Genomic DNA, 17,928 nt, shown 5'->3' on the forward strand with positions numbered 1-17,928 from the left:
TTTATTTTGTTTTAAAGATTTTATTAGTTGCATTCTTTTTAACTAAGTGTAGATGTGTGTGCCTGCACGTGGACATGCTCACATGAGTACAGGTTCCCTCAAAGGCCAGAGGCATCAGATCCCCCGGAGTTATAGATGGCTGTGAGCCCTATGTGAACTACATGCGTGTGAACTGCATGTATGTGAACTGCATGCATGTGAACTGCATGCATGTGAACTGCATGCGTGTGAGCTGCATGTATGTGAACCGCAGTATGTGAACTGCACAGGGGCTGAGAAGCAAACAGGTCCTCTAGAAGAACAGTATGCACTCTTAAACACTAAGCCATCGCTCCAGTCTGGAGCTCTGCATTTTAAAGGGGAATTGATTTGAGAAACAAAAAACTATAGTAGAGGGCTGGAGAGATGGCTCAGCGGTTAGGAGCACTGACTGCTCTTCCAAAGGTCCTGAGTGCAAACCCCAGCAACCACATGGTGGCTCACAACCATCTGTAATGGGATCTGATGCCCTCTTCTGGTGTCTCTGAAGACAGCTACAGTGTAGTCACATATAATAAATAAACAAATCTTAAAAAAAAAAAAAAACTATAGTAGAACATTTCATGAGCTGCTTTATAAAATAAAATAGGCAATTATAATAACATACAGAAATCATGAACACTCAGATATACTAACAGTTGGGCAACTATACAGTTAGAAGCAGGTAAACCATATTCAGAAAGTAGTCTTTATGTCAAGAGCCAGGTACACACACACACACACACACACTACTATGGTGTAGTTCTGTGTCTCCAACTTTTTTTTTTTTTTTTAAAGATTTATTTATTATAAGTACACTGTGGCTATCTTCAGACACACCAGAAGAGGGCGTCAAATCTCATTACAGATGGTTATGAGTCTGCATGTGGTTGCTGGGATTTGAACCCAAGGCCTCTGGAAGAAAAGTCAGTGCTCTTAACCACTGAGCCATCTCTCCAGCCCCTGTCTTCAACTTTATAATTGTAGTCATCCAAGAGACTGTCACAGACAAGCTAAGCATGTTTGACACATAATCAAAACCACCATAAAAAAAATCATAATTTACTAGAGAGTTGAGACCTTGAGAAAATTTATTTTCCTCAGATGTAGAAAAAGGACATTGTTTAGGTTTGTAGGGTATTTCAATATTTTTTTATGTACCTGCAGAATGCTTTCACACAAAGTCAACAGACTGTGATAATTCAGTTGCCTGAAATTAAATTTGCAAAAGCATATAGGAATTACAATGCTCTCCAACCCTTTCCCCTCAAAGTAACGTAAGCTTGTGGTATTACCATTGTAGTACACCACTGTGTGCTATCAGCAGTTCAAATAACCCAAGGATAAAAATGAGAGGAGAACAAATTATTCTTTTAAGCCATTCACAAAATCATAAGGAAAAAAAAGGGGGGTTGGGGAGCCTTTCCTCAGAAAAAATAAAATAAAATAAGGAGACCAGAGAAAAGAAATAAAAGCAAAAAACAAAAACTTTAAAAAATACAAAAATAAATGCACTTTTAGATTACAGTTAATTACATAGAAAGAGAACATTGAGAGCTGACCAAACCCATAATCAATGAAGATATTTTGAACTTTAAAGACAACTGATCTTTTGTTTTAGGGCATTAGTCTCCAAAGAACACACCGACATTCATTTCCACTTTTTGAAGTTCTACGATTTGATAATACATTTATTCTGGATCCCTTGTCTCGTTTATGGTCACTCACTGTATATAGAGCCTTCTTCCAGATGCACATACACCAAAGCTGCTTTGGTGTGGGCAACACAGCCATGGAAGAGCAGCGTATTGTCCTCTCAGCCCTCGGTGATGAGCCTCAGGTGTGACAGTCAGTGACTACGCTGTCACCTAAGAAGTTAACGCAGCTTGCATACCTTACAAGCTCCTAGGCTTTTACCAGCTGGGAACAAGGACTAGCAACATAGTTTAATCTGGAAGATTTCATCATTGCTGAATTGTGTAGGCCATTCTTTTCCAGAATTGGTCTTTCTCTTCTTTATGTAGCTCCTTCAGAGGGAGACAGAGGCACACACACACACCAACACAGAGAGAGAGACAGAGACACAGAGAGACACACATAGAGACACAGAGAAAGACAGACAGAAAGGCAGAGAAACAGAGGCAAAGAGACAGAGAAACACAACATACAGAGACACACACATACAAAGACAGAGAAATACACATAGAGAGAAAGAGACACACACGTATACACAGAAACAGAGGTAGAGAGAGACAGACACAAACACATGCACATAAAGACACAGAGAAAGACAGATACACACACACACACACACACACACACATAATAACTAGGATTTTCAGGATTTGTCCTTTCAAAGTTTCAACATCTGTTTGTATGTTTATTTTTTTTAACTATTTAAATCATATTTTTACCCATGCTTTTTTTTTTTAAGATTTATTTATTTATTTATTTAATATATGTGAGTACACTGTAGCTGTCTTCAGACACACCAGAAGAGGGCATCAGATCCCATTACAAATGGTTGTGGTTGCTGGGAATTGAACTCAGGACCTCTGGAAGAACAGTCAGTGCTCTTTTTTTTTTTTTTTTTTTTTTTTTTTTTTTTTTTTTTTTTTTTAGGGATCAAAATAATGAGTCTTTATTGGCCTCCGCTACTTGAGGGGGATGAATCGGGAGGAGTGGGTGGCACCAATACCGGGCCGGCCGTGCTTCACGGGCTTGTAGGTGATGGAGAACGCGCCCAGGTAGTGACCGATCATCTCTGGTTTTATCTCCACCTGGTTGAAGGTCTTGCCATTGTACACACCCACCATGCTGCCGACCATCTCAGGCAGAATGATCACGTCCCTCAGGTGGGTCTTTACCACCTCGGGCTTCTCCATGGATGGCGCCTCCTTCTTGGCTTTTCTCAAGCGCTTGAGCAGTGAGTGCTGTTTCCGCCTCAGGCCACGGTTCAGGCGCCGCCTCTGGCGGGCGCTATACAGCTGCATCAGCTGCTCATAGGACATGTCCAGCAGTTGGTCGAGGTCCACACCACGGTAGGTGAACTTGCAGAAGGTCCGCTTCTTCTTCTGCTCCGCTTTAGCCATCTTGGCGGCGGCTCGGAAAAGGAAGTCCAGTCAGTGCTCTTAACCACTGATCCGTCTCTCCAGCCCCACCATTTGGTATTTTTATCTTTCAGGATTGTGATTTGATTTGAAGGACTTTAGATTTTAACAAAATTTGAGTTTTTAGGATTGTAACACTTGAGGTTATATCCTATCATATCACAACCTTCATTATTATAATGGACATTAATAAATAACGAACTATTTCTTTGGGTCTTTATTTCTTTACACCCGTCCTCAAGTCACACATGAAAATAATCTTATAGAAAAACTCAGGGCTGGGAATGGTGGCATTCACTTTTAATCCCAGCACTCAGGAGGCAGAGGCAAGCAGATCTGAGTTCGAGACCAGCCTGATCTTCAAAGTGAGTTCCAGGACACCCAGGGCTATGTAGAGAGACCCTGTCTCAAACCAACCAACCAACCAAACAAACAAACAGACCAAAAGCAGACTGTAGTGGCATATGCTTTTAATCCCAACACTCTGGAGCCAGAGGTCAGCAGATCTGTGACGTATAGGTCAACCTGGCCTACATGATGATCTCCAGGCTAGCCTGTCATGAGGGAAACAATGATGACTGAATTCCAGCTTTACTACAGAGGAATCGGTCTCACATTTATCCTCTGACCTCTACAGGTGCACTATGGCATGTGTGCATGTGCGTGTGCACACATGCACTAAATAAGTCTTTGTAAGATGTGTTAAAGAAATAAGTCACAGGGACACAAACGTTTCCCTTATTTTGGAGGAACCGACAATTAGCAAATTTCTGAGACAGGGAGTAAACCCCAGTAGGAAACGCCAAAAGAATATGAGCAGACAAGTTGCCTAAGAGACAAACTACATAGCTAAGTGACACATGCGTGTGCTGTTCTTCCTCAAGTGTCTTGAAGCAGGACCTGTTCCACCCATTCAGCACCCCCTATGACCCAAGCCTTACTCTTGTTAGGCACACGGGACCTATCTGTCCCCAGCCTGTCACCAACCCTGGCCATCCTGGCCACCCATCTGGAGTCAGAGCCTGCTCTGAGGTCCTAGTATCACTCCCCCACCCCCACCCCGTGTGGATACATATGGCTGCCTTGGGCAGAATGCTGAACTCTGCATATTTGTGGGAATAACGACCAGATAAGTTAAGATGTAAAAAGTACTTAGCACAGCACCCGAGAAAGAGAAATCCTACGAGGGAGGACTACCCTGGGCTTCACCAGGAAGAAAAGTCACTTCCTGAAGGCAAATGGGAGGGAGCAATGTCTTTGTTTGAGACTGGCTCAGAACCTCAGATTTACAGCAGTTGGTCTCTCCTGATGACAGAACATTCTCCTCTGGAATAACTCCATATATATGGTGCTGGGGAGAAGAGCAAACTAGTTGTCTCTGCTGCCGTGCTGAGCCTGCTGTTTCAGTGTCCAAAGGCACAGCAGACAGGCAGACCTGCTGGCTTTTCATGCACTAACTCTTAACGGTTCACGGAGTTCACATTAACCCCTCCCCATAACCCCAGCCTGGGAAGAGAGCCATGGAAAAAAGACTGACAAAGGCACTCTTGAATTCCCAAATAATGAATGAAGGAGAGAGAGAAAAATCTTATTAGCATTGCTCCCCTGTTGAAAACTATCCCTGCATACACACAGCTACTCTTTGGCTTCCTTGGGCATCCACCCAGTAAAATTCTACAGGCCCCAGATAGCATTTCACTGAGCCTGAGGCCTGCCTTGGAAACAGCTCAAGACAGCAAACTACTGTTCTCTAAAGGTATGAGGAAGAGTCAGGATTCGTCTTCAAAATAAATGGCTGCTATGAAATTTCAGGGTCTCTTGGATCCTTGGCTTGGGAGCAAGGCCATGAATAGCTAAGATGTCAAACATCTTTATTATACTTGCTTCTATAGAGAATGCCTCAGGAAGAAAAAAGTGCTCCAGGAATATTTGACTCTCGTAGAACTCCGGTGCTATTCTGGTTCACGAAACCAAGACATATTCCAATACAACAATAAAAATGTAGCTCTCAGTCATAAATATAGAATTCCCCAAACCACTGGATAGGCCCAGATTCTTGTCCTCAAACATAGAGATTCTTTTTAACTGCAACCATCCAGATTTCTACAGTGGGATATTATAACTCATCAAGCATCCATAAGTGAGAATATAAATAGAATTGTAAAACACGAAAGACAAGCCATGGATAATGGATGAAGCAGGGATTCATTATATATGCAGATTTCTAACTTCCTGTTGTAGAGGCAAGCGTGTACGTGGGTGTGTGTGTGCTTGTGTGTTCGAAGTTGGTGGGTGGGGAAGAGGAGGCATTAACTCACTGTGGTTGATGCTACCCTTGGACAGGTGGTTCTAAATTATATAAGCAAATTAGCAGAGTCTAACAGTCTCCATAAGTCAGCTTCAAGCTCTGCCTTGGCTTCCGTCATCGATGGACTATGTCTTAGTTAGGGATTTATTGCTGTGAAGAGACACCATGACCACAACAACTTTTTATAATAAAGGAAAACATTTAATTAGAGATGACTTATAGTTCAGAGATTTTGTTTGTTATCATCACGGCAGGAAGCATGGTGGCGTGCACGTAGACATAGTGCTGTTGAAATAGCTGAGAGTTCTACATCGGAATGGGCAGGCAGCAGGACTCTAGGCCTGGCTTGAGCACTCAAAACCTTAAAGCCCTCCCCCAGTGACAGATGTCCCACAACAGAGCCACCCCTACTCCAACAAGGCCACCCCTACTCCAACAAGGCCACCCCTACTCCAACAAGGCCACCCCTACTCCAACAAGGCCACCCCTACTCCAACCAGGCCACCCCTACTCCAACAAGGCCACCCCTACTCCTACAAGGCCACACCTACTCCAACAAGGCCACACCTACCAACAAGGCCACACCTACTCTAACAAGGACACACCTATTACAAAGCCATGTCCACTATAACAAGGCCATACCTCCTAGTTGTACCCTTGGCGCTATGGCAACCATTTTAATTCAAGCCACCACTTGTATTATGAAACAAACCCTTTCCTCCCTATCAGTTTTTGCCAGTATTTTATCACATCAACTAAAAAAATGAACTAGGGTAAAGGGATTCTAACCTCCGTTTATTCTTCTTTGATTTGTTCTTGTAACCATCTTCAATATTTGAACTAGTTGCCTGTTAGCCCGGTTACTAGGAGCTGCAATATTGAAAGGAACGAGCAAAAATGGCGGCAGAATCCCTGCAGATAGATCCAAAGGGATCATTAAGAAACTGTTTTCCACAGGCTGATGTATGAAGCAGGACTGGTGAGGTGTGGAAGTTTAGCTACAAGAATGACAGCAAGAGTCTGAAGCCAAGAAATCATGGATCCTGAGACCAGATACTGTGTTTGGTCATGAAGGCACAACAGCCAATTAAGATAATAAGATGTCATATTAAGTTAGTAAAATACATATGTGACTTTGGAGTCTAGAAAGTGGAACCAACCGGCTACTTAGGAACTGTTGATGTAATAAGGAAATCTAAAGTCGGGTAGGAGTGGCAGGCACTTTTAATCCTGGATCTCTGTTTGAAACCAGTCTGGTCTACAGGGCAAGTTCAAGGACATCCGGGTTCACACAGAGAAACCCTGTCTCAAAACAAAAATGGAAACAATAGTAACAGAATATGCAGGCTTAGTAGAAGTACCAAGAGGAGCAGAGAAACCTTGTCTGAAGGCGTTAAGGATAGGTTTTGGGTTTTTTGTTTTTTTTTTTTTTAATAAATTAGCTGCTAAGATAGCTACTATTTTTTCCCTACATTCCTTAATGTGTGTGTGTGTGTGTGTGTGTGACTACACTGTGGAGCTCAGAGGCTAACTTGTAGGAGTTGGCTCTCTCCTGTCACATGAGTCCCAGAGATTGAATTCATTATGAGTGGCCGCAGCTAAACCTTTATTAGCTAAACCGTATTGCTGGATTTTGAAAGGTGAGTTTGTGAAACCGAAAGTAGATTGGAAAAAGGCTCCAGCATTATGGGAAGTGATATATACAATCTAATAAAAGATGCAATGGGTCTTTCCCCTTCTCCTTGCCCCAGTAAAGACACAGGAGATGGCTCAGTGGTTAAGAACATGTACTACTCCTGTAGAGGACCTAAGTTCAGTTCTCAGTGCCCACTCTGGGTTGTTCACAATCACCTCTAACTCCAATTCCAGGGGATCTAACACCGCTGGACTCCAAGGCCACCAACATGTCCATGTGCATGTCCCCATGCCCCCATGTATATGCAAAATTTAAAATAAAATCAGCTTCTTAAAACACACACAAACACACACACAGACATCAAGACCATTTCCAGCCCTGAAATGTAAGTCTGTCTACTCAGGACACTGAAATGATGAGAAACTAACTCAGAGCCTTCAAGCCCTGGGCTGTCTCTTAGGGAGTGGCCGTTTGCCATTCAAAGCAAGTATCGAAGAGGGAATGTGGCCTTGGTGACCCTACTCTGACAGTAAAGGAGATGACATGCTGGCTGCCCACTACACCAGAAACATGCACCCAAAGTGGCCAGCGTGCAAAAGCTGTGCTGGGGAAGAATAGGCTGCGAACTTCTGGTTTATGACCTTCCACCCGGCTTTTAAGCCCTTGAAACACACCCACTACTCACCAAACAGAAAGAAACACCAAAGGGCCCAGTTACGCTTATCTGGGGCTCCCTGTTAGGGCCCTCACCTCTCACCAAGATCAGCCAAGCAAGGCGTAAATGCCAGAGCGACCTACCTACCCACGGTTGCAACAGTCATCCACATTTCCTTGGGCAGTCACACAGACTGGACCTGACCCTGCCTCTGCCCCTCAGGGCCCCTGCCACCATTCCAGCCTCCTCTTATAAAAGAGGCTGGCTTTCCTCCAGCCCCAACCAAGAATCTTCTGTCCTTAATCCTCCGTTTGTTAATTATATAAACACTGTGTGTGTTTCTGTGTGTACCAGCGCATGTCACTCCCTTCACTGGAAGAACACGTGGAGTGTACCAGGCAGCAGTGCTGAAAACAACAACAGAGGCTCTGAGACATCCCAAACCAGAGCAAGGGATGCAGGGCCGAGGGCAGGTTCAAGTCCAAGTCCACCAAGGGGCTGACGATACAGCATGTGATAGGTAGGGCATAGGGAGCCTCATCTGGCCAGGCATACGCTAAGCAATAAGATGGGTCCTCTTCATCCCTTCTCATTTCATCCTTCCAAGAACCATGAGAAGGTCCCCTGCCTTTCCATGCTCAGGTACAGAAACAGATCCACAGAGAATTGGTGTGTGTTGGGGGGGAGGTAGGAGGTGGATTCCGTTCCAGGAACAAGGAAGTACCACCATCCAGGTCTTCCTGGTTACCAGGCAACCTGCCAGCCAGCCTCCAGCAGCAGTGAACACCAAGTGCACACTGAGTCTCAAATGCCCATGTGTTTGTTTTCCTCTTTGTGACAGAATTCCCAACATAAACAACCTGAAAGGGAGACGTACTTTAATTCCTCGTTTTATTGGGTGCAGTCCAGGTTCAACTGGATACATTGAACTGAGTTTGAGGAGCGGACAAGCATCATGGTGGAGGAGGGGTATGGCAGAGGCTGCTCTCCCCATGGCGTCCAGGAAGCAGAGAAGCACGGGGTGGGGGGCATGGAAGAGAAAGGAAAGAAGGGAGAGAGAAGGAAGGGAGGGAGAAAGAAAAGGGGAGAGAGGAGGGAAGGAGGAAAAAGGGAGAGAGAGGGAGAAAAGGAAGTAAGAGAGGGAGAGGATGGAGGAAGGGAAGGAGAGAGAAGGAAGGGAAAAAGAGGGAAAGGGAGAAAGCGAGCAAATATCCCCTCCCCAAACATCTTTAGCTTTCTCCATATTTGAGCAGCCACTTCACAGACATACACTGAACCACGTGAAAATGGATGCATCTGTTCCTTCTTTACTTCCATCCAGTTTCCCCCATGTACTTGGTGATGCTGCACACACACAAGGCAAGACCCACCCCCACTCCGTTAATACCCTCTGGGACCACCTTAACTGCCACACGAAGACATGTATGTTCCTAATCTCTCGGGTACTTCCCAAGTCAGTCAAGCTCCAGAATAAAACTATCACAACCTGTGACAAAAACCAGGTTGCAGGGTTTCAGAGTTTCTAAGCTTCCAAAACTTTCTAAGATTGAAACTTGGCAGACTAAAAACAATGTGTCACAAAATCTGGTTAAGAAATAGCATAAGATTGAAGAATCAAGTGTTAGCTCCTGGCTGGAAATGCATGGGTAAACTGACCAAGGTTCAGGATGGGAAGGAGAATCATCAAAGAGGAGCCCCGTCAAAAAAGAGCACCGTAAAAGAGGAGCACCATTAGAGAGGAGCACCATCAAAGAGGAGCACCATCAAAGAGGAGCATCATCAAAGAGGAGCATCATCAAAGAGGAGCACTGTCAAAGATGAGCACTGTCAAAGAGGAACACCATCAAAGAAGAGCACTATCAAAGAAGAGCACCATTAAAGATGAGCATCATCAGAAAGAGAGGAACACCATCAGAGAGGAGCACCATCAAAGAGGAACACTGTCAAAGAGGACCTAAACAAAGAACATCAGCAAATACAAAAGCTGCTGGCTCCCACTGATTTTTAAAAGATATAATTGAGAGAGAAAATAGGATCTCTTTTCCCCAGTAAATTTTGTTAGCCATCAGTTTGCATCTCTAGTCCTATTTCTCACCCCAAACTTCAAATGTGAGTCTCAACTTCCCCATTTCTGGAGTTCTCACTGTAACAAACTCATCTCCCTTCAACCTTGACACAGTAACCTAAATACAAATCTCCCTGTATCCAGTTTTCCATTGTTGCCCTCTTGCCCCATCACTGTTACATCTTTCTCTGGTCCCTGTAGACAGTGCTCTCTCCTCTCACTTGGGCTTTGGCAGCCTATAATATCTCTGCTTCTTACCCTACATGTGGACAGATACCTCGGTGTCCCCTTCCAGTCCCCAGCTTTCAGATGCCCCCACCCAGCTGTGCTGCAACTTCAATTCAAATACTAAGAACAAATTCACTCACATGAAAGAATGAGCTCAAAGGCCATAGATCTTGGAATACATGTTGCTAACTTGCTCTCCTAAAAAATTAAGGCAAATTTATAAAGTAGCATTTTTAAAAATCACATTTGAAGGTCTGTTTAAGCATGGGTCTTGCCTTTTCAATTTGCTTTCTCTTTTGATTCTTTCTCTATTAGGTGTGCCAAGATGAGAGAAGGACAACAGCCATCTGGTCTACCTTCCTCACCTACCTCAGACTCCTACATGAAAATGATTTGTAGCAAAGTCCTGGTCTAACTAGTTGATAAACTATATGTACATCAGCTTTTTAATCCATTTCTACCTTTTAAGATTTTGATTTTGTTTATGTGTATGTATGTGTGTTTATATAAATTCATCACACATATGTGAGGGTATCTAAGGAGAACAGAAGAGGGTGTTGGATCCCACTGGAGCTGAAGTTGTAGGCAGTTGTGAGTTGTTCAACCTCAGGGCCTCTGGGGGAGCAATGAGCACCATCTCTTCAGCCCCTAACCTCTACCTTTTAAGTTTCAGCACTGAAACTGAGAAGAGACTTACTAAAGGTGTTAGGCAAAAGAGTCTGGAAGTTCCAGAGGACCTGGTTTGATTCCTGGAACCCACATAAACATCTGTAACTCCAGTTCTGGTGATCTGATGCCCTCTTCTGGTCTCCATCGAACCAGGTACACAAAAGGTATAGAAAACAAATACAGGCAGAATACCAATAGGGGTAAAATAAAATAAAAATAATTTAAATTTTATATTAAATTAATTTAAATAAATATCATTTTTTAAAAATGTAGCAGAAAAGAGACCCCTGGTCAATAGAACTCCAAAGTCTGTGGAAAGACTGATCAAATATCCCAGATCCCTCCGGCAGAGATGTTCCAAGAAGATGAAGCAGGAACTGGCCAGACCCTTCACAAAGTCTATTCACTTCGAAAGAAGTGAAATCCCAAAGGGATGATTCCTGCTTCCCAAAATGGGTTGACATTCTTGAATTTTTTGTCCCTCCAAGAGGAAAGTGCTCGAACATGAAAGTTCACCTTATTCACTGCAATTGACAAACTCCCTGTAGGTGAAAGTCATGCTAAATTCCAGGGTTGAGGAGGGTGAAGGCATGTGTGTGCCTTAGGAAAATGAATGCAATGCTTGCAAAAGAAAGATTGTATCAGGGAGACACATACCTAAATGGTGTAATTGCTGCTGAGGTCACTGACTGAGCTACTCTCTCTCCGCCGGTCTCAGACCTTGGTAGATTTCTGTCCTTTGTCACCTACATCATTGGAAAGAATTGCTTCACTGACTGCACAATACTCTCTCCTTTAGTACATAGCTATGAAAAGTTTGGTGTCACTCAAGGTCACAAGCTCAAATTGGTCGGAGTCTGGAAAGAGAGGAGTCATTACCCCTTATGGTTGCTTAGCAGGGTTGAGCCAGCAAATTAGCGGCTTCCACTGAAGATCTGCTGTACTGATGCCCTATCCCAGTTAGCATCCCTTCTCACTTCTTGATCACCAGCCTCAGAGAAAAATGCCTGGCCTGCCAGGACCTCGTGACCATGAATGTGTTACCTTTGAAACAAATCAAAACAACCAAACCATTCCAATGATGATAATAGTAACAATCCACCTGCAACAATAACAGAAGAGGAAGGAATTCTTCTTTGGCCTTAAAAGGTCAGCAGCCACAGGCCCTGGGCTCTCACACATGCACTGACCCATGAGTTCTAGCATTTCTAGTCATTATTTTCCCTTGACTCAACCATTCTTTAGCCCTCAAAGGGGAGTGTCAGGCTGCTTAAAACTCCAGCATTTGCTGTTTTCACCCTCCCGGAAAGGGCAATGAATCAAATTACTGACAGCCATTCTTTTTCCTCTGAGCTTGGCTTTGGCTATAGGGGAAACATCTTAAGACTAGGGGTAGAGAAATAAAGAACATAAGGCCATGGTCATAACCTTGTGTGCTCCCCTTTTGTGACTGCCATTCCCACCCCCTGGGTCCTAGCTTAGAAAGACAAGGGCTATTAGTAACAAAGAAAGTAAGGGCACCTTTTGAAACATGTTTTTGTACATTTTAAAATTAAGATTAGGATCTCACTGTAACCCTGTATGGCCTAGAACTCACTTTGTAGACCAGGCTGAACTCCAGCTCACAAAGATCTCTCTGCCTCTGCCTCCTGAACACTGAGGTTAAAGGTGTGCGACACCACATGTGACACTGTTTCTTGATTAAACAAATTAGAATTTGTTACTGAGCCAACCAACAATGTGTAGAATATATTAAAAGCAAATCAAATTCCCAGTTAAACACACCCAGAGTCTGTCATGATGGTGTTTACACCTTTATTCCCAGCAATTGTAGAACAGATGCAGGTGAATCTCAAGTTCACAACTAGTCTGGTCTACATGGAGAGTATGTAATCAGTCCACACATGGAAAGTTCCAGCCTCCCCTGACCACATTCTGCACCATCTTACACACTACCACCACTACCAACAACAACAAAAACCACCACCACCACCACCACAATCTCCACCACACCATTGCTGCTGCCATAGCCGCCGCCACCACAAACATAATTTGTCTTTCTGGTGTCTTCAGAGTCTTCCTTGGGCCCAGCTCCTAGACTGTAAGGAAGCCCAGGCAGTTCATAAAAGGCAACATCGACATGAATCAAGGGCCTTTATCCTGACTGAACTAATTCCACTTTTCTAGCTGTGTGAGTGATTCATCTTAGAAGCAGGTCTTTGTGCCCCAGTGCAACTACCTCAGCTAGTCCCTCGGGAGCAGTGACAGGTCTCCCATTTGCCATATCCCTGTCCAAACTTCCTAAGGTGGGTGAGGTTGCACACCTGCAAGTCCAGCAGCATAGAGGCTGATGCAGAAGGAGCAAGAGTTCAAGGCCAACCTAAGTGTCTGTGAAAACATCAGACCACCCAGGGAGATACAGCCCTTTTCAAACAAACAACAAAAACACCTTTCTTTTTTTAAGGTGTTTGCTCAGATATTTTGTTACAGTGACAAGTGCCTAAACAAAAGCTTCCCTCCTGCAACCCCTCTCTGCATCCTTTGATCTTGGGGGCCTATTCAATACTCAGGATACTTGGCCAAGGTTACCCTGACTTGTGAAAGTAGACGGAAACCTAGAACTCTGGTTATCTACTTAGAACTTAGGCTCAAGCCCTGCTTTCTACAGCTACTCCAATGTTTTGTGGGAAATGTAGCTCCAAGTGACCCCCCCCCCAAAGCATTCCGGGTTGAGCGAGGGATATGAGTGTCACAGGAATCAAGGACTTCTGGAACGCCCAAAGCTCTGTATCATCGGCAACCAGCTTGAGAGAGAAGCCCCTGCAGAAGGAGGCAAAAGCAATCTCTGGGGTTGACTCTAGGCGGTGGGTTTCAGAGAAGCTGTGAGGACAGACACCAAAGCAGTGTATCAGTGTAGACAAAAGGAAAGGTGGGGTTGGGGGTGGGGCAGCCTTTGTTGAGAAGGGAAGGAAGACAGACCATGGGTGAGTAGCGGAAGAAGGAGGAGGTGGGAGTTAGTGAAGGAGCTTGTAGATTAGTTTGGTCTTTCAGATGAGACATTGTCAAACAAGAGTTGTTGTTCAAAAGAGCAGCAGAGGGGAGAGGATGACTGGCCCCTGGGGCGCCAGTGGAGTGCACTCAGGAAAATGATGGGGTGTGAGGACTACACAGAAGGAAGAAATGAAGAAAGGAAGGAGAGGGAGGGGGTAAATTGGAAACTATGCCGTTAGCTTTTACAGGAAGGCCAGCAAACTGGATGGCACATAGGCCGACCACTTGAATGTAGCTGCCTCTACCCATTCTTAATTCAAACGGTCTTTTACGCTCCAATAAAAAGAGCATTTTCCAAATAAAATCTTTTCTAAACACACTTCAAGTCCTCATTTATATGACAGAAAAAATAAACAAAACACGGACTGTCCATATTAAAAGTGGACTCGAGAGGGAGCTGACCCTTCCCACACACTCACCTGTCCAAGTACACTTGTGCCTGCACAGCCCCAAGGCAGCCTGGCACAATTTGGAAATCTGGCAATTCCGGCTCCTTCAGCACCACCCAGTGGCCACAAGAGAGAATAACAGGAGTGCGGCCTGGAGTTCAAAGCCTGTAAAACAACCCCTTGTGTTGAGAAGGTGCTTTTCCTGCCAAATCAAATCACCGTGTGTTACAAATCCTGGAAGAGCAATCCAGAGGAACAAAGCCCTGATTTTTTTTTTTTCTTTAGCAAGCGTGGAAACCAAACCCTACTTCCTTCCTCCAGGATTAGGGTTTATTGAGGTTGATGGAGTAGGTCATCTTGTTTCAAGGATGACCCGCTGACATCGCTACCTGGGCCCTGAGAGAGGGGAAATGTTTAAGCTCTATGGGGAGTTTATCAAAGGTTTTTCTGTTCGGGTTACTGAACTGCTACAAAGGGCTCTCTGTGGCTGTTTCGCTCTGTGCCCTGCCGCCGCCACCACCACCACCACCACCACCACCGCTCTTGCTTAAACTTTGTTAATAACACTGAACTTGACTCTCTTGCTTGCATAGCTATAAGGGCAAATGGGCTTGTGAGCCAGAATGAATGGCACCTTAAATGTCCCTCTGTGCCTCCCTGTGAGTACCCTAGGAGGTGGGGGGAGGGGCTTCGAGGGAACTCACCGAATCGTGTTCTATCGTCCACCGGACACATGATTAAGCACAAATAGTTTAGACACGCGTGTCTTGGCTACTTTCCCATTGCTATGATAAAGCACCATGTCCAAGTCAATATATAAGAAAGGGTTTGGCACTTGGCCTCTTGCCTTCCTACTCTCTTCGTCTCGTCCTTGCTCTTCCCCCTGCTCCTCCTCTCCCCATTCCCCCCAATCCTCGCCTCTCTCCACATGCTCATGGCCGGCTTTCACTTCTCTATTCCTCTCTCTCTGCCTCTACTATCCTCTTAACCCCCGACCCCCATGACCTGAATAAACTATTCTGTACTATAAAAAAAAGAAAAAAGAAAAAAAAAAAAAGAAAGAAAGAAAAAGAAAGGGTTTGGTTGGAATCGTGAGTCCGGAGGGTTAGAGCCCATGATGGCAGAATAAAGGCAGGAGACAGAAACAGTTTCTGTCTCCAAACTGCAAGCAGGAGGCAGAGCGCACACTGGGGGTGGCAAGAATCTTTTAAAACTGCAGAGCTCACCCCTGCCCCATGCCAAACTTCCTCCAGCAAAGCCACGCCTCCCAATCTTCCCCAATCAGCCACCCACCGGAGATCAAATGTTTAAACATATGAACCTATGGAGACCATTCTCACTCAAATATCAACGTGTGTGAGTGTGTATATGTCTATGTACCATGTGCATGCCCGATGCCCAGAGAGGTAATGGACACCCTGTAAGTAAAGCGACCGTGTGGGTGTTCTGCAAAAGCAACAAGTGCTATTTAGCATGGAGGTACCTCTCCAGTCCCCAATTTTATGTTTCTAATGAGATAATATATATTTGATGGTGATGAATTTTACCTTGAGATACAGAGTATTTAAGAATGCCACATTGTATATTGTTCAAAAGCACATATGAATCAACATGCCTGTTGGGTAAAATACTGAAGCTGTTGTGTTTGAAGATCTCCCTGACTGACTCTGGGGTGTTGCTGTTCTATCTGTTTAAGAGCCAACACTGAGCCTTTAACCTGAATCCACCAGTTGTTGCTAAGATCCATGCCTGTTCCAGACAGTCTGGTTCCTAAAGACTGTCTGTTCCCCTGAGTGTAAGACCCTGACTCCTGGGGAAAGCCTGACATTCTAGGGTCCTTTCTCCACCCCTTAGGGGCTTGGTGGCCTTGATGGGACAGCACTTTGTTAGAATACTTCTATATACCTCTGCTCTGTGGCCTTGGAAGAACTTTGTGAGCCCTGTGGGACAGAGACCACACACTCTAAAGGGTCTCTTTTGCACCCCTAAGAAAGTTCTCCCACGATCATCAACATCATCCAAGACAGTCGAACTGCTGGAATGAAAAAGGGGTTCTTGCATACCTACTTCCTAAAGGAAATAGTCTCTCCTGGGGAAAAAGGAGAGAAGCTCATAAAACTCATAAAACACAAGGAAGTAACAAGACCCAGGAGTTTCCATCCTAAGGGTTATACAAACAGAACACAAGGGGTTGGGGGGAGCTCTGCTGGAGTTGCCTAACAAGGTACACAGGGGACGCCTAGGGTGTGGCTCTCATAAGCCTATGCTGGGATAAGAATTTTAGGAATGTGGCTGCCTGAGTCACTCAGGATCCCACTAAACCCATTGGCTCACCACACAAGACTCAGATGGCACCATTACATTGGTATGCTGTCTGTGCCCTAGCTGGACTGAATGGATGTAATTCACATTTCTCTGCTGGGAGGAATAGCAACAGGACATCCACACAATGCCCCCAGAAGATCTGGTGAAACTGCAATGCATACACAAAAGGAAACAACATGTGGCCGTTGGGATCCTCGCGCCTGCGGCTATCTCCCTCTTCACAGGGTCCCTCTTCACCTCCTCCAAAAGCAACACGATTCCTGGAGTGAGGACGCCCAGTGCAATCTGGCGGTACTTTCCCAAGGATTACTAAGATATGGCTGCATTGGATTGGGCTTCATGATAAAAATGTAAGCAATACTAAGTTTCTTACTAGCTTTCAAAAGATTCCCCCAATTCCTACTTTGCGGGGTGGGGGGAATCCTCCTTGGGAATCACAGTTCCTATTACTTAGTATTTTGCATCCCCACCGAGGGACCACGAGATGACAAGAGGGAACAAAAATCTAGCACCAGCAAGGAACATCTAGAAATTTCATCATGTCTCTCTCGGCCTCCGAGACTCTTATAGATATTAATTTAACTTGCTGCATAATTGGTAATAAAATTCTCTTTGTATTAAGGAAGTGATAAAAGTTAATAGGCTGGGAGCCAGCATAATTCCTGGGTGGATTTACTGCGAACACGTAGCCCTCTAATTGTATTGTGAAGGCTGAGTTACTGTGCCACGTCTCCCAACCATAATGGCATTGATTAATGGCTCAAGTGGCATTGCCAGTAGCCATACACAGCCTGGTACAAAGTAGGTACTTAATAAGCATCATCTGAAAAGGATAAAAGTAGGTTCTTTTGAACCTCGGTTCTTGGTTTAGCCATACACTCGTTCAGTCTACCTGAGATCACCAGGGACCTTCTTTCGAGATCTAACAGCCGGTCATCAATCTGACTTGACTTGACCATCAGCATTAGACCATTTATTTCTCTCTTCCTTGAGAGTTTTGTCTTTCTGTTCTGCTTCTAGAATATTGTATTGTTTCTGCCTGCTCTTGCCTCTCTGTCTTTCCCACACTTCCCTCAGTCTCTCAGGCTAATGTGAACAGTCTATGTGTCTTTTTTGTTACAGTTTGGATGCAATATATCTTTCACAGGTCCCTGAGTTGGATCTTGGTCTCCACCTGGTGGTGCTAATTTGAGCAGTAGTAGAAATGTCAGGAATTGGGCTTTTGTGGTAACTCACTAGGATTGTGCTTTTGAGAAATCGACCTGTTCCCCAGCCTCTCCTCTCTGCTTTCTTTCCCCACCACCTCCTCCTCACCACAGTGGACTGAAATCAATGAATCCATGAGCCAAATGTTTCTTCCTCTTCTTCTTCAGACAACCTGTCACAGAGGCAGGAAAGCTAACAGACACAGTGCTTTTCTTATCGGTTACCTATATCTCCCACTGAAGACAAGTTCCTTGACAACAAGTATTTA

At 44.6% G+C, this 17,928-nt stretch overlaps 1 protein-coding gene across 1 annotated transcript; it reads right to left on the reverse strand.

Moving 5' to 3' along the window:
* Nucleotides 1-2,672: 2,672 nt before the first annotated feature.
* LOC308429521 (small ribosomal subunit protein uS19-like) lies at nt 2,673-3,110 on the reverse strand (the record flags this gene model as incomplete). The annotated part of the gene is made up of 1 exon (XM_080928392.1): nt 2,673-3,110. The coding sequence occupies one exon, from the start codon at nt 3,108-3,110 to the stop codon at nt 2,673-2,675; it is 438 nt and encodes a 145-aa protein (XP_080784518.1).
* Nucleotides 3,111-17,928: the final 14,818 nt, after the last annotated feature.

Source organism: Micromys minutus (assembly GCF_963924665.1).
Source record: "Micromys minutus genome assembly, chromosome: 14".
NCBI classification, from domain to species: Eukaryota; Metazoa; Chordata; class Mammalia; order Rodentia; family Muridae; genus Micromys; species Micromys minutus.